The sequence below is a fragment of the Brienomyrus brachyistius genome, chromosome 7, assembly GCF_023856365.1.
Source record: "Brienomyrus brachyistius isolate T26 chromosome 7, BBRACH_0.4, whole genome shotgun sequence".
NCBI classification, from domain to species: Eukaryota; Metazoa; Chordata; class Actinopteri; order Osteoglossiformes; family Mormyridae; genus Brienomyrus; species Brienomyrus brachyistius.
In genome coordinates, this window is record NC_064539.1 from 17,996,940 (window position 1) to 18,019,477 (window position 22,538).

Consider the following 22,538-nt stretch of genomic DNA (forward strand, 5'->3'; position numbering starts at 1 on the left):
GCTGTTTGCTGTATGAGCAAAGAACTTCAAAGTGTAGCGCTTGTCAGTTGCAGATTTAAGAAAAGATTGGCTGAGGTCTCTGCTGGGGGCGGCGATTGTGAGCGCACAAAACAAACATGCCAAACAAACAGAATAAAAACAAACAAGAATCTATTGTGCTTTTCAAATAGATCATTAAATAAATTTTGTGTGGTTTTCCATAGAAGACAAAACCCGTCCGGTCCGTATTGGTAAGTTGCTGTAAACATTTTTTGTAATAGTCTGATTCATTTCTCCAGGGTTCTTGCGGGACGTCTAGAAAGAAGAAATAGTCTTTGACGGATCTTGTTTTATCTGTTCCATCAGACCAAGTAGAGCTCTTCATTGTCTTTGCTGTGTTTGGGGCTGTTATTGTCTTGAAAGATGAGTTTCTTTGCTAGTGTGTCATTTTCCTTGAGGTACATCATGATAAATCAAAATCTTTTTGTTTCGTAATAATTCCTTGACTTTGGCCGGTTCCCCGAGACCCTGACACTTCTGGTGTCTGGTGATTCACAGAAGGCCAATGACAGGCTTCTCAGCTCTCCTTCCGACATGCTGGGGCCCTTCATGTCACTGTCTAAGACCCTTGGTTACGCTTGGTCTTAAAATCCGTCTCGGGCGTTCGGATTGCAAGTATTCAGCAAGTAAAGATGACGGACCGCCAAGACGCATCGTGATCCGATCACTCTGAGGAATCACGGAGACGGTCTGGGACATGTTTGACCACATATCTTTTATACTATAAGTGATAATGTGTACTGATGTGCCCTGACAAGGACTTAAAGGATAAGTGTGTGTGGTGCAGTAATGAAATCTGAACGCAGGCAATCAGCTGGACACCTTGGATATACATGAATAGACGCAGGTGTAAACAATATTTGTTGGCTGTTTACTTTCGAGACGACCGCCCAAGACCCTCAGCCACTGATTGTCGGTCCAAGATTTATGGCTGTTTACATACTGCAGTCTGTTCTGTCCATCACCTTTCTATAAGACCATTTCTTTCAATATGACCTGGGTCTCTTTTGGTACTTTGGGTAGCTGCCAGAATATCACAGCACTTCCTTCTGTTTTTAGAGAAACGACTCATTTATTGGATGTGAATTTATTAGATGGATAAAGGTGGAATTTAAAATGGATGTAATTAAAAGATATTTGATAAATTTAGCACAACCTGATGAGCCCATTCACCAGGCTTACGTGGAATAAAAACGTTTGATTTTAAATATGCGTATCATATAACTAGGGTTTAAGCCATAGATTTAGCTGTAGACTATGAACTAGGGCTGAATGATATGGGGGGGAGAATTTTCTTTTAATATTTATAAAACAAAATATTTACAATAAATACGTCGATGGAGTCTGTCATATATTTGTGTCAACACAAAGATGTGTGAATAAATCATGTGCATCCATCCATCTGGGATGTCTAGGAAATGTCTCGACCACTGACTTGTACTTGTACTTAAACTCTTATTTTAATATGATGATCACCATGAAGTATTTTTGCGGAAGTTGAAATTTTAAGCCACGTTTGCCCTGCAAAATATTCAGTGAGAATATATGACGCCAAAGTGTGTAACCAGCCTTGTGTTTCAAGGTGAGAATGAGCTCGTACCTCTGGCCCTTGTCATTAGTGGGGTGGGACGTATGGAGCAGGTGTGGATCCATCACCTTGTTTCTCACGCAGATGAGGGTCCTGGGTTCTCTACGCATTGAGGAAAACCAAAGATCTGACATTGGAATTTTCTGCTCTCTTAGTGCTTTAATATCTGCAGATAATCTCACAGCTGCCAGTGACATAATCGATTTTCCATTCTTAATGTACTAAAAGTTGATAATTTAGTAACTGGAAAATAATCCCACTGAAGCCTCTGTGATAAAAACCTGTTATTTTAACATGCTAGAAGTCTTGTATTTTCTTTGCTTACTTATGGTTAAGGTTAGGGCTGGGTGGGAGTTAAGGTCGTCATTGTTGGGATTAGGGTTTTGCCCAAAGAAATGAATGGAGAGTCCCCACAAAGATACGAGTACAGGTGTGGGTGTGTGTGTGTGTGCGTGTGAGTGTGCGTGTGCGTGTGAGTGTGTGTGCGTGTGCGTGTGAGTGTGCGTGTGTGTGTGAGTGTGTGTGTGTGTGCATAGGGCTTTCATGTTCATCTTGAGCAGTGAGTTTCCTGTGGGTATTCTGGTTTCATCTCACACTCCTAAGTGGTGCAGTTCATTTAAATGGTGTACAGTGACTGAGCAAACAGTAAAGATGAACAGAACTGCCCCATAACTACCCCAACAGAAAACCAATCAAGCAAACAAATAAAAAAGCAAAAATGTATAAAACCGAAAACTGGTATTTGAGATCTAACTGGAGAATGACTTGGGGTAAGAAAGAGCAATTTGAACGTGAAGGACATGAGTGTGGGGGCTGGATAAATGTCTTCATCTGGTTAATGATTGGTCTGTCGTGCATCGACGCAGCGGCTGATTGGTGGGTAGCGGCGCATATGCCGTGCGATTGGCTGGTGATTTGATATGTTTGTGAGCTTCTTGGTGAATTTAAAGTGTGCCGGTGCAGCAGGAGATGTACCGAAGCGGGCGGCCGCAGCGCGGAGTGGATGTCATCTGGGGACGTTGATAGCGCTGCTGTCAACCGTCTCCAGCAACCTGATAAGCGAGTGAATAGGAGCTGGAGCATCACAGACCAGCGATAAGGGGCCTGCGAGCGGACCGGGGGTGTGGGGCATGAGTGGCACGCTCTAGTTTCAACGGAACAGCTAAGTTTAAATGAAATGTGACATTAATGGAAAAACAAAAGAAACTTCAGTTAGTGCAAATAAGGTCTCATCCTGCCTTTGACTCATAACCCTACAAATTTGCTTATTGAATTTTGTTACAAGTGTACAAGCATAAATGTATAAAAATTTGAAGAGCTAAATCCTTGCAAAGAAAGAGGACATAGGGATTTGACGTTAATGCTTGGTGGTGGATCATGTTATTTTAGGTTCCTGTACAATATCACCACTCAGGCGCATCTGTGTGTCCTCTAGTGTATAAGCAGGAAAGTTAGTGTGTGGGAACATAGACACGAACCTTTGGATCTGAAAGTCATTCATTTGGTAGAACATTTTTACCAACAGAGTCATTCAGCTACTTGGTGCCTAGAAGCAAACAGACGTTTTGCGCATAGTAGCTTCCATGAAGGTTCAGGAATCCATCAGCTTGCGTCCGCATTTGGGACCAGGACCACCGGATACAAGTCAATTTGAACATATCTTGGTAAATATAAAGGAGTAGCGAGACATTAAGTACAGTACTGTAACACAGTGTTTCCCAGTCCAGTCCTCGGGGGAACCCCGGACAGTCCACGTTTTTGCTCCCTCCCAGCTCCCCGGGGTTCCCTGAGGACTGGGATGGGAAACACTACTGTAACGGACACCCAGTACCCCGCAGTAAATAAGGCACAAACAATGGGAATCGAGAAAGACAGCATCTGAAGCTGCTGGGAAATTTTATTGTACAGTGCAGTGTGTTTACGTTTGTGTAAGGAAATGACACAGTACAGGTACTATATCTGTATCGTCTGCTTATTGTAGCTGTCCATATACATTACTGCATGCATACTGTATTACCAGTTAGATATGGACAGTGGGGTCATTATACAGCTGGCAGTGCTGCCCGTTCTCCTGCACTGGTTGCACTAAGCGATACACCCAGTAATGTCCTTGATAGGCTGTAAGTCTGGGGGGGGGGGGACTCAGCGCACTGAAGAGTTGCATGTGTTATGGGTGATGGAGCTATTTGAATGGTGATAGTATGACAGTCGCAGGGTGGGCAAGCTTCTTTGGGGGGGGTGGGGGGTGTTTGCTCTGCTTTAACTTACCAGCTTGCAGGGCTTCCCCTGGTCTGGTTACCGGGAAACCAAGTGAAGGGACAGGTCAATGAAATAACCAGCATGGGGGACGGGTGAAAGTCGGCAAAGCCAATGGTAATGCAGTGCATCTGTCACCTGACTCCGTACCTCAATGGGTGTGACCTCAACCCCTCCCCGGATACATATGCAAACCGCAGGTCGGCAAGTAGCTGAATGGGAGCCAAACCACCGGCGTGAACAGGCAGCAGGGTGGTAAGGCGGGGTTTGAGGTTCATGTTGAATAGGAGGAAGTGATTTGAGTAGTAATGCCCGTTGTGTTGTGTAGGTATACCTACAACACTCCCTTGGAGGTCCTACATCCATTCACTGGTTACTCAAGCAGAAGCTTGAAGAATGGATTTGAAGTTTAGTTAATGGAGCAGTTGGTTACAGAGCTGTTCTGGGGCAGTTCTGAGATCCTGACGCCCTGCTAGATGGAACGTTAGAGAGATAATAAGACACCGATCCAGCAGCGAAAGGATCTTGCTTTGGGGGAGGCGTCTTACATCACTGCCCGGGATATCCTCCCAGCTGTGGGGATTGTGTAGGAGACAGAGGCAGGAATAACGTTTGGATGGTGCACGTCGGGGCAGCGGTGCGCAACCAAGAGAGTAAATATGACACTTTACAAAAGCATGTGGACCATCTGAGTGCCATTTGTCACAGGTAAAGTAACAGGAAAAGCAGAGAGTGAATGCTGATGTCGCTATGGCGCTAGAACCCTTCTTATCTGCCTGTGCCTTTAAAGCTTTGGTCACCAATTACAGCTTCCACATTTTTAAATATATTGTGCATTTTTTGTTTTAAGCGTTATATAAGTAAATTTAACTAATAATTATACTCAGGTAAATGTATGAACTCTATTAATGGGTATTTGCTGAACATAATGTCTTGTGACGTTGAGTGAGCCAATGGAAGTTAAAACGATTGATCTAATGAATAAAATCTTCAGAAAGGCTGCAGCGTCGTTGGAGTGTGTAGAGTTTATAAGTAATCGCCAGTGAGCTGGTGTTGACGTACAGGAGACGCCTGGGTAGGTTCTGTTAATCATACGGCTGTGGGTTAATGGCCAGCTCACTGGTGGAAATTTCCCAGTAATTTTCCAGAATTCCCCTGGTTCCCCTGTCTGTTTCATTGTGACTTTGATGTATAAGCTTCAGAAAATGCATTTTATTCAGTCAGGCATGAAATAAGGAAGTTTTATTTTATTTTATTTTATTTTATTGGTTAACCGCAAAAAAAGGAAACACCTGAGAGTATTGAAAGCTCCTTTAAGATGTTCCCTCTGGGATTAACCTGGTATTTAATCTCGTCTAAACTAATTATTATATTTTACCTTCAGGTGATGTTTCAATATCACCTGCAGCATAGGGCACAAAGGAGAGGCACTGGACTTTGTGGGGACCTGAAAAATGGTATTACATTTGTGGGACATTTGGTCCCCGCCATGCAATATACACACACACAAACACGCACACTAGTGGCAGCTTTGAGACACCTGTTAGCCCGACACTGGGAAGAAAGTCACATGACGTGGGGAGAATGTGCGGGATGACGCTGGAGGTGGGTTGACAGCCCTAACCTGGGGGGTTTGCGGCGACAGTGCTTCCTACTGACCTCTTAAACACCACAGGGCAGCAAAACTTTTACAGGTAATTGCAATATTAACACAACTTGCAGAAAAATCAATGGACAATGGATTAACGCACTTTCAACATACTGGCAGGTAGTTTGTCTGCATTTCTCTGAAAATTCTGGGAATTTGTGTCGCTTTAAAAAATTTAACTTAATTCTGTGTTTTGTTTGCGTAATTTTTAAAAATGACAGCTGAAACGTCAATCTTAAAATGTTTTTTAAGCATGTGGGCAGGGCTATGCATTATTCTGTGATTTGGCAATAACGTCACAGCTTTTGAAGTGAGTCATGAGGTTAGGGTGGACGTGAGTTTCATATTCATGTCATTTTATATATGTAAAATTAGCATATAGCTGCAAATAGTTGCTGGGAATTTTCTTCATCTTTCGTTGCGCCTCATGTTCCCTGGATTAATACATTGCACTTTGAGCATTCGAATAATACTCCTATTCGGTTTGTTTGGAAGATGTTGTACAGCTCTTGACCCAGTACCATTTACACTTGGACCTGGGTATTCACTGGAAGCTCGGCCGGGTGCACCTCCGTCTGGCCGACAGCTGTGTGATTGTAATGCTCTGTCTGCCTGACTTGTATGTTGTCGACAAAAACATCTGTTAAATAAATAAATTTCTATATTCCTTTTCATTTAGAAAATTTTAGACATATCTTTGGCCTTTTGTTAAATATCTTAAATTCCCATGGCTTGTTAATCTACAGTGCAGTGTGCAGCTCGCCATGCCTGTGAGCAGTTTGTCACTGGGTCTAATCCTGTAGTCAACAGTGCGATTTTGCCATTGGGCCCTAGAGCTAGGCCCTTATTCCCAGTTACTCCAGCAACTGGCTGATCCACGCTAAACGACTGGCTGACCCACGCTAAACGACTGACTGACCCACGCTAAACGACTGGCTGACCCTCGCTAAACGACTGGCTGACCCACGCTAAACGACTGGCTGACCCACGCTAAAGGACTGGCTGACCCTCGCTAAACGACTGGCTGACCCACGCTAAACGACTGGCTGACCCACGCTAAACGACTGGTTGATCCACGCTAAACGACTGGCTGACCCTCGCTAAACGACTGGCTGACCCACGCTAAAGGACTGGCTGACCCTCGCTAAACAACTGGCTGACCCACGCTAAACGACTGGCTGACCCACGCTAAACGACTGGCTGACCCACGCTAAACGACTGGTTGATCCACGCTAAACGACTGGCTGACCCTCGCTAAACGACTGGCTGACCCACGCTAAAGGACTGGCTGACCCTCGCTAAACGACTGGCTGACCCATGCTAAATGACTGGCTGATCCACGCTAAACGACTGGCTGACCCACGTTAAACGACTGGCCGATCCACGGCAAACGACTGGCTGATCCATGCTAAACGACTGGCTGACCCTCGCTAAACGACTGGCTGATCCACGCTAAACGACTGGCTGACCCACACTGATCTGCTAAATAAATGAGCGTCTCTGTGCTTTTTGAATGATCAGTATTTTTCTGCATTTGTCATCAGCGACTTCCTGTATGCGTTATGATGTAATTGATGTATCTTACATGCTTGGCATTTTGTTGCAATCGCGTGGTGAGTGAAGGTTCGCATAGCCTTTCCCATGTTTGGCACTTATTTTTCAGACCTCTTCAAAGCTTCCTAACCTCCCACATAGACGCGTCCCACACTCTCCTCTTACCGCCTGCCTGCCTTTGGCTTCTCACGCTTAATCCCTATGCAAATTTTGCTCTTCTAATGGTAAGTGAATAGCAGCCTTCTTTATCCTATTATATTGGCCAGATTTATAATGCATGCTATTGTAAACAACATCAACACCAAAATGCTTATCATACTGGTGTATGATGAGTATCTTGAATGATTTTGCACAGAAAGGGCATGTTTTACTGTGCCCCACTAGTCAGCCCCCGGGCAGTATGGCGGGGGCAGCAAGGCAGGGTGGGGGTTTGAATCCACTCTGTGTGTGGGGAGTTTGCTTTTTACCCTATGATGTGGGCATCTTCAGTGTACTTCAATTTTCCACTCCCAGTCGAGTGATAAGTATTTAAGCTAATTAGCATCTCTGAATTTCCCTTAATGTTTCATTGATTTTGTGTAAGTGTGAATACTGAGAGGATCAGGCTTCAGGCCTGATGAGGTGATAGTGATACCCTTTGCCCAAAATGGATGGATGGACGATTGACTTTACTTTGCAACTAGTTTGCTAGTTGGCTTGAATGATGCTCTTCAGAACGCATGGATCTGCATCGTTATTAATGTTTCTTTTGAGTGAATTCATATTGGTCTGGATTGAGTGGTAATTTTTCTAACACCATATTAAGGGAAAGATATTGTTCCCTAAATTTTGGGTGGAAAGTGAACATTTGTAACTGGAGACACTGTTCGCATTACATGACATGGGAAAAATTACTGCTTTTTCTAAACCAACACAAATTCACGCAAATGAGGGTAATTGCACTTAGCCGAATTGCTGAAGCACTTTCCTTGAAACCTTCCATGTTTTTTTTTCAAAACAATAAACACAAAACCCAATTTTCAAACTACATACACAAAACCTTTGGCTCCACTCAAAACTATTCAGTCTTTGCCCAAAACCAGTCACTGCGCTATATCACACACAAAGCTAGTCAATACATAAACACCACTGAGAATTCAATACACGCTACAGCAGAAAATAGAAAATACTCCAAGCCAAAACTGATCCCCCCTCGTAGAGAAATATGTTTACGGTGGATATGGAAGGTTTTGCATGTTGAGGGGGAAAAAAAATGTTTGTTTAGCAAAAATGTTTGTTTGCAACTGCAGAGTGTTTCCCACGTCCTCCGACAGACAGGTGGTACGTCGAAATGAACTTATATCAGAACGAGACAATCGAGCCTTTTAGGTGTGAGGCTGAGACTGAGATGTGTGAGAAGCTGGGATGGTCAGCCCACCATACAATCCTGTACTTTGCTGCGCCGATATCGTAACACCACACTGTGCCTTAGGTAGCACAGCCCTGATAAGTCTGTGGCCGGCCAAAATTTTTTTTACGTAAATTTTTTTTTTTTGGTTGTATCTGCAAGTCATTGTTAGTCTGTATACATAAATTCCACGTCTCCCAATAAGGTACTGTGAAGGACAAATGTACAGAAGAATAGGAATTCTGCCTCATCATCGTGTCTCAGTCAGGGTTTAGAGTGTCATCTACATCACAGACAATGTTCTCCCTTGCTAGGCGATGGGGGAGGAATCTTCTGCTGTGACACATTCACACCCTGGTACTGAAATCCCCCTCCCCTCCCCTCCGGCACTTTTTCTTTGTTATAGTCTCTCATTGGCGTTCTGACACGCTTAGAAACTTGTGCTAACTTTCAGTCACTGTGTTTTAATGAGGATATTGTGTGCTACTTCTGCGGTCTGTGTTTTCCATTTTTGCCGGAACGCTCGCCACCGCAGCAAGTGTATTTTGATGAATGAGAATGTGTTTAGAGTTCTTGCATTTGACGGTTTTATTCCCAGAATTGGGTTCAGTGTTTTAGCAGTTCAGAAAAGCTGTAAGTGAGAGATGTTTGCAGGGTGTCCATCTACGAGAAGGGAGAACTCCAGTCCGCAGGATACAGATAAGAGTTCCTTCACAGGTTTTAATGGTGCTAATAGTTTGACTAGAAGCACCAGATGCATGGGCTTAGGGCTGGGTTAGGGTTAGGGTTAGGGTTAGGGTTAAGGTCATCATGAATGGAGAGTCCCCACAAAGATATAATTACAAACCTGTGTGTGTGTGTGTGTCTATTTATGTACATGAAACAGTTAGATGTTCACATGCATTTCTATATTTACAAAACTCCTGACCATAATTACTCATCCTGAACATTTTAGCTGTTACTTTTGTTTCCTTCTTCCATACCTCTTGGCTTTTTTCACTGAGTGCAGGGCCCTAGGCTGGAGTGCACCTGCATAGGATATCAGTCACTTATAATTTGTATACCTGAAGCATAAAATCTTTCTATTCTAGAGGTTCTTACTTTGGAAGTTGGTGCAAAGATGTGCGGGAATGAAATGCTACCAGCCATTTGCTGATTGGCCCGTTTCTGCGCCTGAACCTTAAAGCTAGAACTCTGACCTCCGCCCTGGACTCCCTCCGCAGGTGGATGTAACCGCTGATTGACGTGGAGATGTCGACGGGCTTCCTGTTCCATCAGAATGGTGGCGTCTCCAGCAGTCCCTGCGACCCGAAGCAGGGTGGGGTGGCGTTGAAGGTGTACCTCTACTACAGCAGCCAGGCTGAGGCAGAACGCACCCCCCTTTCATACCCCCCCGGGAAATATGTGGCTGAGGATCTCTGCATCGACGCAGCCAAGGAGTGTGGTAGGTAGCCGCTACGGGAGGGATGGCATGGCGATTTGGCGAGTGAAATATCGCCGTCGTGCTCTGTTTGTGGCAGACTGTATCAAGTAAAAAAAAATTGTGACACATTTAGATCCATAAACGCAAAATCTTGCCAAATCAATGGATTTAGATACCACTGGTAGAGCACACCTCCTGCAAGTTATTCTGGGTTCCTGTGAAATTCATGGTTAGCTCTGTCAACCTGTGTTACTGTGAGTCTATTGGTGACGGAATCTGACCCTCTCTAGTTTTTGATTTTGTACTTTGGGTTAACGAACAAAAACCGACTACTTAAGGCCAAGCTATGAAGCCCCTAAGTACACTGCCAACTCAGGTGTGTCCAGCGAGAAATAACCACAAATAACCGCAGTAACAGAACATGAGTGAACACAGTACTTCTTTGTGTTTCAGCTGATCTATTATCAGTGCGTTTAATATATGTTTTTTTTTTTTTTTTTTTTTTACTTTTTATGTTTGTCACCCATGGGTGGGGTATATTCTCTCGAGGTTGCATGTCGTCACAGAGCTGGGAAGAAAACATGCTTTAGATATAGATGCTGTGCTCAGTATAAAACAAGGACAGTTTCGGAGGTGAAAGTAGCCCGATTTAGTCCTGACTGTACAGGTGCAGTGGTGGTGCAGTGGTTAGCTAAAATAAAGACATCGGCACGGCTTCACCCTGACCTTTTCTAAGGAGTGAATTTGGGCATTTCCCCCCCACCCCATTGTCATTTAATTTTCTATTTTTTTGCTCCATCTTCAGCTGCCCACTCCATCAGTTTCGGCACGCACTTGATACGTTATGTCGGCCCGAAACCTTAATTTTTTTCGCTGTTTGCGTGGTTCATGCCCTGATGTCGTGGGGCTGCTCTCAGGCTGCTGTCAGGCTGCTCTCAGGTCGCTCTCCGCTTCCTGTGCAGTTTTGCCACCACATCCTGTTTTGGATCCTCTTTTTCTCTTGCTTCTCACTGTCATGTGCTGCTGTGCACTTCTGCACCCTGCTGCCCGATAACTGCCTTTTTTGTTCTGTTCCCGTGTATTTCTGTAGCCCCACCCCCCAGGAAAGGCATTATGGGAAAAAAAAACATTGTGCTGAAGTGTTGCAGCTTCGTCTCTATTTAAGCTGCACGGGCTTGTCCCCATGACTTGCCTGTCTGTACAAAACGACCCGTACAGGCTGATGTAATGCACTGTGTATCCAGGGACCCAAGATACTGTGCTAATCAGATGATCTCGACAGCAGTCGCTGATTACATAATAGTAATTCTGGCAACAAGAGTGCCAGTTCTTTAACTTTTCTGATGTCGTAATATTTGATAGACACAAAGATGATCTGTCCAACCCATCTGACCGCTTTACCACCAACCCTGATTAGCAACCATTTGCGAAATACAATGGTCATTACAAAAATCCATTTTCATTTCATACCCCTGATCCAGAGTGAGAAAGATTTTGATAAAAATGTCCACTTTATGGGGGTGGCATGGTGGTGCAGTGGTTAGCATTGTTGCCTCACACCTCTGGGACCTGGGTTCGAATCTCCGCCTGGGTCACACGTGTGCGGAGTTTGCATGTTCTCCACATGTCATCGTGGGGTTTCCTCCGGGTACTCCGGTTTCCCCCCACAGTCCAAAAACATGCTGAGGCTAATTGGACTTGCTAAATTGCCCGTAGGAGTGCATGTGTGAGTGAATGGTGTGTGAGTGTGTCCTGCGATGGGCTGGCCCCCCATCCTGGGTTGTTCATCTGAGAAAATGGGAGTTTCAATCTTACTATTGTTCATTGCTGTGTTGATTAATATTTACTGTTAAAAATGCACCAACCTGTTTTAATGAACACATATCTTCATATTGCGTGTCCTAACGTTTTTATAGCTAATGCTAAAGGAGCATCACAAACATTCTCCTCTCTTTCTGTTGCCTCTTAACAACCAAATGTATCAGTGTATGTCTTTTGTAAATATCAGCACTGGGAACCATAATTCCATTTGTAAACCCTTTGCAATCCTTTTAAGTGTGACTTACGCCTGGACTTCCAGTCCACGACTCTTTCAGCTCAGTACAGGTACCCAAGGGCGTAGATTTGCTCTGGACATTGGTGGGGACCTATGACTCCACCCCCTCAATGCCTATTGCTCCTATATGAAGGAGCCAAAAACATGCCTTCGCCTCTCGTTAACAGAACATTCAGATTCACCTCCTGTGACCTTGCCTCTTCACCTGAACTACAACATGGCTGATCTGCTTCTGTCCCCTAATAAAAAAACATTGAGGGATTCCTTATGAGCATTGACAGAGAATGCCTCAGCCTATTATTGGTAACAATGTTAAATCTCAGGACAACTAGGTATAATAATATCAAGTCATCGTTCAACATCACCTGCGACCCCTTCTCTCCATCACTGTCTGATACACAGCACAGTTGTTTAGGTTCTGTCACCTGACAAAACAGGATAAACACATGCCATTTAAACAGCAATCATTTTATTTCACTTTTTCTGAGTCTTAGTGTGCAAATCTCGAATCAAATCATTAATGTTTGCCAAGTCAGTGAATGCATTTTAAAAACTATTTGTGCAAAGTGGATTGTCTATTGGTGAACTGTCAATAAAATTCTAGCCATGGCAATATTATTATGTAGCATATCAATTTCTTTCACAAGACTGATTTCTGACAAATAGTCGTCATTAGATTAGAAGAACTGACAGGGATCATATTTATACTTTTACATTTAGCTGTTTAATCTGATGTTAGTTTTAAGTCCGTATTCACAGACTATAGCCTGCCCTGCTATAATGAATGTGCGTCAAAGCGGTAAAAAAAAAACCCCCACTAGCATTAACGTTAACTGTTGTCGTTACTTTGATGGACTTTGATGGATTCACTAGCGAACTTGACGTGACTTACACTTTTCTTTGAAAAAAAGCTCCTTATGTCCAGCTTCTTTTTTTTTGCTGCCGCCATCCTCACATGTGTCACCATACCCAACACACCTTCTTGCACGGGGAAAAAAATCCACTGCATTTGGCGCTGATTGTATCTGAACGCAGCCACAGCCTCTCACATGATAGCAGGGAAATGCACAGCCAATCAAAATGTTCATATGTGTTTTGGGGGCGGGAGGACTCAAGGAGAGAACGTGATTTATCCCTTTCTGCGTGTCTAGGTTAATGTTGACAGCACGATTGTTTTTTTTTTAAGTGGATTAAATTATTGGTGGGGACATTTCAATGGTCGGAGGATATTGGTGGGGACACATCCCCTCCGTCCACCCTAAATCTACGCCCCTGCAGGTACCGCATTACAGTAACCAGTGTTCACACTTTCCCTGCTCGATGGTCTCATTCTCACCCAAGCGGGGCAAAGCCGAACGGGATTCTGGGAGCGATCACGGATCTGAGTCTCTTTACCCCTAGATGTGGCGCCCATGTACTGCAACATGTTCGCGCTGATGAGAGAGACTGACCAAATGTGGTTTGCGCCGAATCACGTCTTCCACGTCGATGATGCAGCTTGTGAGGATCTGGTGTTCAGAATCCGGTGAGGATAATCTGAGGAAAACTGGAAAAATATTACATGAATAATGTTACACTTTGGGGGGAGTTTATGGCAGGGAATTGAAGCAACGTTTTTAGTTGTTTTTATTCTGAGGACTTCAGAATAAAACAGAAATCGATACAGTCGTATGTCACTGTTTTCCTAAAAATTTGAAGCGTTGCTTCAGGTATTTTTTGGCTCATTATGGTCCGTATGAAGTCAAAACACAACGCCGTCAACGGGTCAACGTCTATAATCCTTCATCCCTCTTCCACACAGGTACTACTTCCCTGGTTGGTATACTAATGACCCCTCCAGTGCGTGTCGATATGGAGCCAGCAAGGGCTTGGAGACGCCAGTGTTGGACGACTGTGTCATGGCCTACCTGTTCGCCCAGGTGAGAGATCTGGCCGGATTTCAAACGGCTTCTCCTGCAGTCAAGGAAACATAAATTCTGCCCATGATCTGTTGCAGAACCTGGTGCTTGCCTGTGATTTGTGTGCCTTGCTTGCAGAAAAGTAGTGAGTTTAGAAAATCTGAATTCCATTTCAATGGTTTAAAATACAGCTAGACAGACGGCAGAATGACTGAATTGTTTGAATTATATGACGTACTTAATACTGCCCTCTCTGAGTTTGTTTATGCTGTGGGCTTGATATAGATTTCAATTACTTGTGAAGGTCAAGCCTCTGTTGCTCAAAAAATCAAATGGGGCCTCTGGTCCATGTTCTCAGTTAGATAAATGGTCTCCAGCACGCATTTGCATAATTTGCTTTCAGTTTGGTGTAAACATGGGGTCACTGACTTAAACTGTCGGAAAGAGTTTAAGAAAGTACCAGCAATGATGCGTGACGAGACTCTCTATGCCATCATTTGCATAATTTTTTCACTGTCGTGTTTTCTGTCATGGACGTTAACAGCAACACTGTGTTCACCTTGACAGAGTCGTGCAGATTTTCTGTTACATATTTTTCAGTTTATTACTATTCATCAAGTCCATACGCACTTCACGTTGTTTTTAACATGCATGCTGGATATCAGGCAATACACTTTACAGCTGATACATGTATAAATGTTAACGGTATTAAACCATTATAATAAGTTTGCTTATTATATGACAGAGCATTTATAGAAACCTTTTTATTTATAAGGCAAATTTAAACTTCACATTGAACAATATTTTAACGTGACACCTTAAATATATAAATACAAAACGCATAACAGTAATTAAAATTATAGTAATAATAAGCACCCACTTCTAAGTATAGCAGTTTTTTGCAGAAATATTAACAGATTTGTTTTATCTGGCAAAATACGATGGTGCATCCCTCTACTTTCAGGTATATCCTGTGCGTCACCAGACGCTTCATTAAATTTAACGTGGTTCCCCCGTTATGTCAGTCGACAGCTCAGGCATTTAAGTGGCACCACGATGAAGCAGCAAATCCTTCATTGCCGTACGCTTCGGTACATACTAGTTGCATCGGAGCCTAATGAGTAGGACCTATTGCATTTTGAACAAAGCCAACAAATTGAACTGCATTGTGGAGCCAAGATTATGATTTGCATTTTTTATATGAATGTTGGAATCTTCTGTAATCATAACCTTATCAGCTATGTGGAAACCAGTAACGTTGTTGCCGTTGGGGAGAAGGTCTCTAAGCTATAAAAACCGGAAAAGTACTCGCACGGTAGAAGGTCTTATTGCCGCCACAGGCCAAAATAACGGAGATGAGCACTTCAGGATTTTCCTTTTTTTTTTGGATTTGGAGAATGACTCACTAACACCATTCAGTAAGATGAACGTTTAGATTAAAGCACTAACAAGCTCAAGAGGATTAAAGCATATTTTTTATGTTATATTTTTCATATGATATTGCCCATATTGGTAAGTCCCAAAATACCAAGCCACTTCATTCACAAGACTTGTTTTAGTTATATGTAATGAATAATTTGCTAACGCGTACAGCTTGCAATACCAGCAGAAGAAAGGATTGCATAATTTAATTTATCTACACTATGGCTTAAATTAAGTCAGTTTGGGGCAAGTTAAGAGAATCTTATTAAAGTCTGTGGAAGGCAGTGAGTCTCTTCTGTGACGCCTTTCTCTTCTTGAGTAATATTTGGCCTCCATGACGAATTACTAAGTAATAGAGAAGTATGATATTGCAAAGGATGGATTCCTTTTCTTATTAAGTTTAGTTAATTCTTTGAAAGGGGATCATATTATTTTTGACAAATATCTCTGTAGCCATTGATATTTCTTCACAGAATGACCCATAATCTCTGTACATCTCTGAATGGGCTGACTGGTTTTGTGTGTTTTATTGTACTGGTGGCTTTAAAAGATAAGTGGGTGATCTTGTGGTTTTATCAGATGTTTTTTTTCCCTTCACATTAACTCTGGCATTTAACATGTTTTCCTCGTTAATACAGTGGAAAAGGTAATTATATGGATTTTCTTGCCAAGTGTCAGTGATAAGGAAAAAAATACGAGACTCAAAGGGAACACCACTGAAACTAAAATGATCTAAAGCCTTACATTTGCATTAAGTGAATGTTCTTGAGTCTGGTTTTCCAGTGAATTAAAAGGAATCCGCTTTCCTTATGATGTAATACTGTTCTGAATCTTTTCTCATCGTAGTGGCGGACTGACTTTGTGAGCGGCTTGTTTGAGCTTGCCATCAGTCACGAGACCCAGGAGGAGTGCTTAGGTATGGCGGTGTTAGACATGATGAGGATAGCCAAGGAGAGAGAGGTGTCTCCTCTGGAAGTCTACCATGGAATGAGGTGAGGGAGCTGCGAGAAGACGTTCGTCAGGGATGTTTCATCCCCACTTGGTTGGCTTGTTTTGTTTGTTTTCCTTCCAGTTGACGGTGGCTTGTTTGTCTGTTTGTTCGTTTCCCAGTTGACTATGGTTTGTTTGTCTGTTCTTTTTCCAGTTAACTATGGGCTGTTTGTTCTAATGACTATTTCCAGTGTTTTAAACCAAACCAAACTTACTGGAACTGTTACAGTTGTCATTTACAAACTGCTGTAACACTTGCCTTGACGGGTACTTGAATAATGACAAACCATGAACAAATATAGTTGAGCTACTTGAGTTAAAAACATGTCATGATTCATTAATGATGAACAAACGTGAGATCAGTATTTCACCTGTGTTATTCATTACTTGCTCCTTCAATAGTCACCTAAACGTGAAACATCCAATGACAAATAAGTGGGATGAGTGCAGTATAACTGATGGGAACTACAAAAGAAAGATTAATTGTGCCATGTTTTTTCCCCCCACCGTTTTAGTTTTATTAGCAACTTTGAGAACATTTGTAAACCCTTGTCCCCCCCCCCCTCCTCAAAGCTACAAGTCTTTCCTGCCCAAGGATATGCGGACCTGTATCCAAGACTACAACATTGTGACCCGCAAGCGAATCCGGTACCGTTTCCGGAAGTTCATCCAGCAGTTCAGCCAGTGCAAAGCGACTGCGCGTGACCTGAAGCTGAAGTATCTGATGAACCTGGAGACGCTGCAGTCTACCCTCTACTCGGAGCACTTCGGGGTCGAGGAGCCCACCGTAGGGCCCGTCACCATCGTTGTCACTGGCAACAACGGCATCCAGTGGTCCTGTGAGAAACTCAAAAACTCTGCCTCTGACCAGGTGCATCTTTTCTTCTCCATCCACGTCTCTCTGCAATGGGCACCTTAACAGACTTGTTAGAATTTTCGGAAGACTAGGTCTGAAGCTACTTAAAAGCCTCTGTCCAAGCAGAGACATCTCTTCTCAGTCCCAGCCATGCTGTCAGTCAGAGCTGTGTTGTTCACCGGCACTGTCAAGAGCTTTGCAGTAGAATCAGAAAATTGGCTTGAAAAACTAGCAGTCGTGGTGCTTGGTCCAAGTTCTGTGGCTGTCCAAGTTCTGACCTGCAGAGTAAACATCGCAGATAAGCAAATGGTTATATGAGTCATTATCGGTGTCTCTCTCTCCTAATTAAAATTAAGACGTCATTCATCATATGATTTTTCCAGACCAGTGGGTGTGACGATTAAAGAGCAATTTGCTTCACATGAAGGAAGTTCTCTTCCAAAGAAGTGTCCAAGTAGTATAAGGCAGGTTATAACCAGATAGAGACCTATGTTGGTTTGCTTAGTCATAAAGCATAACGTTAACTTGATGCTTGAGTACTATCTGCCTACCTTGGATGTATGCAAATGGTCTAAATGCCAGTGTTTCTTTTACGAAAGTATAGTTCCCCATGTTTTGTGTCAGGAGCTGCAGACGTATTGCAATTTCCCTGAAGTCATCGACATCAGCATCAAGCAGGCAAATAAAGATGGTTCCAGTGAGAGTCGGATTGTCACCATCAACAAACAGGATGGCAAGACGTTGGTATGTCCCCCACCCCACCCTTAGCTGGCCTTCAGCCTTTTGTTTGCTTGCTTTTAAAAATAGACTATGTTCTCATTTACCATCATTGCACAACTAAAGCTAGCTTCCTCAAATGACTTGCATTGTATCCAATTTTAACGTTGGATATTTTTATATTTATTCATGTTTTTGTGAGTTTTCCTCTCGGCACAGAGTAATATTGAATACGATAGAATGATAGAAGCTTGTGTTTTGTGTGAAAAATACGAGAGAATCTGTTTAATGAAAATATACATTTGAAATATCCTGCAGGAGCTGGAGTTCCATTCGCTAGCAGAGGCTCTGTCTTTTGTGTCCTTGATTGATGGGTATTATCGACTCACCACAGACGCCCACCACTACCTCTGTAAAGAGGTGGCTCCCCCTAGCTTGTTGGAGGCCATTCACAGTCACTGTCATGGCCCAATGTTGTAAGTACTTCTTCGTCTCCAGTTATAGACTAAAGTGTAAAGTTTTTAGCCATCATTAGAAAAGACGATAACTATACTGACACTGAATCTGAGAAAAAGATTTTTTGACTATTCACCCTGATGTCTTAGCAGGAATGATAGTAGTCTTTCCTCCAAAACTGAACATAGCTGAACTAAGATGTTTTGTCACGAGATAATTCAGAGTTTAAAAAACCCAATTTCGGTCGTATGTGTTTTAATAAAATATGCATTTGTGGTGTTTTACCTCTGGACGGCAGTCTTATCACCTCACAGACCTACATTCAAGTATTTTGTAAAAGGCGTAGTAGCTATAAATTCCAGGAAAAATGTGTTTGCGTTTGTGACTATGTGGTTTGCATGCTGCTCTTCCGAAAAGAGAGGACCTGTGGTTTCATAGATGTTTTGCAATAAGATCTGTCTGATTTGAAGCTACTCCTGGTTGAATCTGCTGTGAACTTTACCTCAGCTTATCTCTAGACATTTATGTTTTTATTTTGATTGTGTGACACATCTGTTTTGTTCCCTCGATTCGAGCTTCATTTATTGACATATTGTGGTTTTCTAATGTAGACTGCAATGCCTCTTTCCGGCCACAGGATGGAGTTTGCCATCAACAAGTTACGGAGGTCTGGGAACCAGAGGGGCCTTTACATCCTGCGCTGCAGCCCCAAAGACTATGACAAATACTTCCTGTCTTTTGCAGTGGGGGTGAGTTTAGCACGGCAGTGCGGTACATTTTGTTACATAAAGCAGCGTTTCACAATCCAGTCCCTAGCGAACTGCAGACAGTTCACGTTCTTGCTCCCTCCCAGCTCCCTACTGAGCAAAAATGTCTGTCAGAGAGCTGGGAGGGAGCAAAAACATGAACTGTCTGGCAGGGAGCTGGGAGGGAGCAGAAACATGAACTGTCTGGCAGGGAGCTGGGAGGGAGCAGAAACATGAACTGGCTTTGGGTCCCCAAAGTCCAGATTGGGAAACGCTGATCTAAAGTACTGCAGGTACATTCTGGACCCCCCAGAGGAACAGTCTGAAGAGCATCTATGAGACATTATACACTATATTACATGCACAAAACTGAAGTGATATGCTGCAGATTTCTGTTGAAGTACAAGTGAACATACATTTTGGCAGTGGATTTTGTAACGGGTTAAAAAATACCCAGTTGTAAGAAAGTTTATGAATTTTTTGCATTTCTGCATGAATAGCCACTGAGATGCGATTACTTTTTTTAATCTAAATTTAAAAAATTCCGACAGACTGTACTTTTGCCTTTTCCTTTACAATATTTTATTGCAAACAATGGTTTAAACAATGAAGGTCATTGATACAAATGTTTTTTCTTGTGAGTTTCTGTCTTCTCCAAATCTTACTAAATGCCCAGCTGGTAATTGGGAATGCTCAATGCCCTTAAATTGTGAACATACTAATAAAGAATGCCATAAAGCAGGTTTTGTAACACTTCTAAACGTTAACTGGCTAAATTAATTGTCTTGCACACATCAGATAAGGTCTTCATTCACACGTAATCGTGTTCTCGCTGCACCTGACAGCATTAGTCTCTCTCAGATCTTGAGCTTCCTTGCAGAAACTTTGCACTTCTTTCTGAGCTGAGGACGTTGCCTGGCTCTCTGTGGGTGTGTCATGCCCTCCCTCCTTGTCTCTGGCACTCAGTTGGATGGAGCTGTGGAGTACAAGCACTGCCAGATCACCAAGGCGTCAGTGGGGGAGTACAGCCTGAGTGGGGCCAAGAAGACCTTCAGAAGCTTGCTGGAGCTGCTGCACTGCTACCAGAAGGAGACCGTGCGCTCTGATGGACATATCTTCCAGTTCACCAAGTGCTGTCCTCCCAAGGCCAAAGGTTTGGCACATCTTTTTCAAACTTTTTTGAAACATTGCATAGGTAATTGTCTAGACCTGGTCAAATTTTAAGACCTGTTGTCCCAAAATTAAAGTAACAATTCTCAGTGACAGCAAAGGCAAGAGCGATTGCATGAGACGTTTGACCTTGTGGAAAATCTAGGAGTATTTGAGGGGTCTTATCACATGGAGGAAGATCTGCACCTGATTTCATTTTGAGGCATATAACGGCAAAATTAAAGCAGCCATGCTGAGTGGCAATAAAGGAAGGAAAGAACGATTGTAGAAGATACATTCTAGCAATATTTCGCAGATCTTTTTCAAACTCTGCAAACACATTATATGGGGAAGATCTGGAACTCTTCTTATTTTGAAATGATTTGCACCAAAAGTGAAGGAGCACCTCATAGTGATAGCAAAGAGAAGGGCAACCTCAAACATGTGCTGTCAGCATGAGTTCTTAGAATTATTAGCTGGATCTTTTCCAACCTTAGCTGACGCGTTTAACGGGGGATAATCTTGACCTGAGCAGTACTGAAGCAATGTGACTTAATTGCAGCAAAGTGAGTGTTGACCCTTTGATATATTGTATTACCACTCCACAAAGGTGATATATGGATGAAAAATCTATACCTGATTTCATCTCAAAGTTGAAATATCACCAATAGGTGTTAGCAGAGGATGGTGGCCTCCATGAAATTTATCGTGGGATAAATGGAGGATTTTAATTGCGTCGCTGAGCCCTTGTCCTGCTCCATGGTGACGCATGAAGGAACAGCCACTGGGACAGACTTGGTGAACCTGATTACATTAATACATTAAGTCACCCAAGCTTGGGTTTTTTGGGGAGTTGGGGAGAGTGTGTAGGGATGGTCTGGGTGGTTTACAGTAGGGGGTGCACCGCAGTGTTTTGATTCGAAGAAATGTGTTCTGGGTGAACGTCCCCCCCCCCCCCCCATTGAATTCTATAGTGAAGGACTCCCTACCAAGATATTAGAGTCGTGTTGCACTTGAAAATTCTGTCAAATCACCTTATACCATGGTATAACATATGAATGGTATGACAGTATTAGAAATTAGATACTGTCCAAAACTAGTGTAGGGAGACTAGAGATTTTAGAGGTGGGGGGTATGGGCAGAGTAGAGGTTAAATGGGGGGTGGGTGTGACCGGGCCGCCCAGGGAATACATTCTTGTCATTCTCACAGCATGCAGTTATGTTTTGAATGAATACAAATGTGTTTTTTAGTCTGAGTGAAGTAACAGTTTTTTTTATGTTGTCGGCATTAGTCAAAATTGTAGAAATTTTGACTAAGCTTTTTGTCAGTATATGGCTCATCTCACAGTGTCATTTTTCGCGGTGTCGTTCTTCACAGTGTCGTTTTTGTTGCTTCTACAGAAAAGTCTAACTTGCTGGTGTGCAGGAATGAGCCAGTTACGGAGGTACCACTCTCATCTTCCATTCAGAGGCGCAACATCAGCCAGATGGTGTTCCACAAGATCAAGAAGGAGGACATAGAGATCGTAAGGGCCTCTGATGTGTTGATCCGCTGGCATCGACTCTCTTCCGCACAGATCCCTTCGCTTTTTCCATTCTTTTTATTAGCTCAAGTTGTCTATACCTTTTATGCCAGATTTTTTTAAAAATCTAGCATCTACACGTTGACTTGATCTTGGATGTTGGTCTTGTGTTCCAGTAAAGACTATATTCAAGCGGTCCCACCTGTCAGCAATGCTGAACACATGCTAGCATATTCCAACCATTTCCCAAGTATTTAGTTAGTGTGGCAGAACATCCATCCATTTTCCAAACCGCTAATCCTATTGGGTCGCGGGGGGTCCGGAGCCTATCCCGGTAGCAATGGGCACGAGGCAGGGAACAACCCAGGATGGGGGGCCAGCCCATCGCAGGGCACACTCACACACCATTCACTCACACATGCACACCTATGGGCAATTTAGCGACTCCAATTAGCCTCAGCATGTTTTTGGACTGTGGGGGGAAACCGGAGTACCCGGAGGAAACCCCACGACGACATGGGGAGAACATGCAAACTCCACACACATGTGACCCAGGCGGAGACTCGAACCCGGGTCCCAGAGGTGTGAGGCAACCGTGCTAACCACTGCACCACCATGCCGGTGTGGCAGAACATTCCAGGAAAATATTAATGTTCCTCAACGGCTTTCTCAGATTCCAGGCTAACATATGTGATTATTATCCATTATCCAGCAGAACAACTTCAAGCAATATTAATATACCAATACAAGTAGTAATAATAATAATATTATAATGCTTGAAGTTGTCAAACTATGATCATAATAATGATAAATATTATTATTATTGTGCA

The 22,538-nt window shown here is 43.1% G+C and overlaps 1 protein-coding gene across 4 annotated transcripts in view; it reads left to right on the top strand.

The window, feature by feature from the left end:
• The window catches only part of LOC125746009 (tyrosine-protein kinase JAK2-like), a 37,516-nt gene that overhangs the window by 5,249 nt on the left and 9,729 nt on the right, over positions 1–22,538 (top strand). For 2 of the 4 annotated variants that reach the window (XM_049019501.1, XM_049019503.1), the window contains exons 2-11: positions 9,696–9,916; positions 13,353–13,476; positions 13,753–13,870; positions 16,118–16,263; positions 16,835–17,132; positions 17,742–17,861; positions 18,153–18,310; positions 18,928–19,039; positions 20,003–20,189; positions 21,587–21,711. In XM_049019501.1, the coding sequence (XP_048875458.1) occupies positions 9,724–9,916; positions 13,353–13,476; positions 13,753–13,870; positions 16,118–16,263; positions 16,835–17,132; positions 17,742–17,861; positions 18,153–18,310; positions 18,928–19,039; positions 20,003–20,189; positions 21,587–21,711 (1,581 nt within the window). In that variant the 5' untranslated portion in view covers positions 9,696–9,723. Of the gene's footprint in view, positions 1–4,570; positions 4,592–7,194; positions 7,310–9,695; positions 9,917–13,352; positions 13,477–13,752; positions 13,871–16,117; positions 16,264–16,834; positions 17,133–17,741; positions 17,862–18,152; positions 18,311–18,927; positions 19,040–20,002; positions 20,190–21,586; positions 21,712–22,538 lie in introns of those variants that run through there. The other 2 variants (XM_049019502.1, XM_049019504.1) reach the window with 2 other exon arrangements.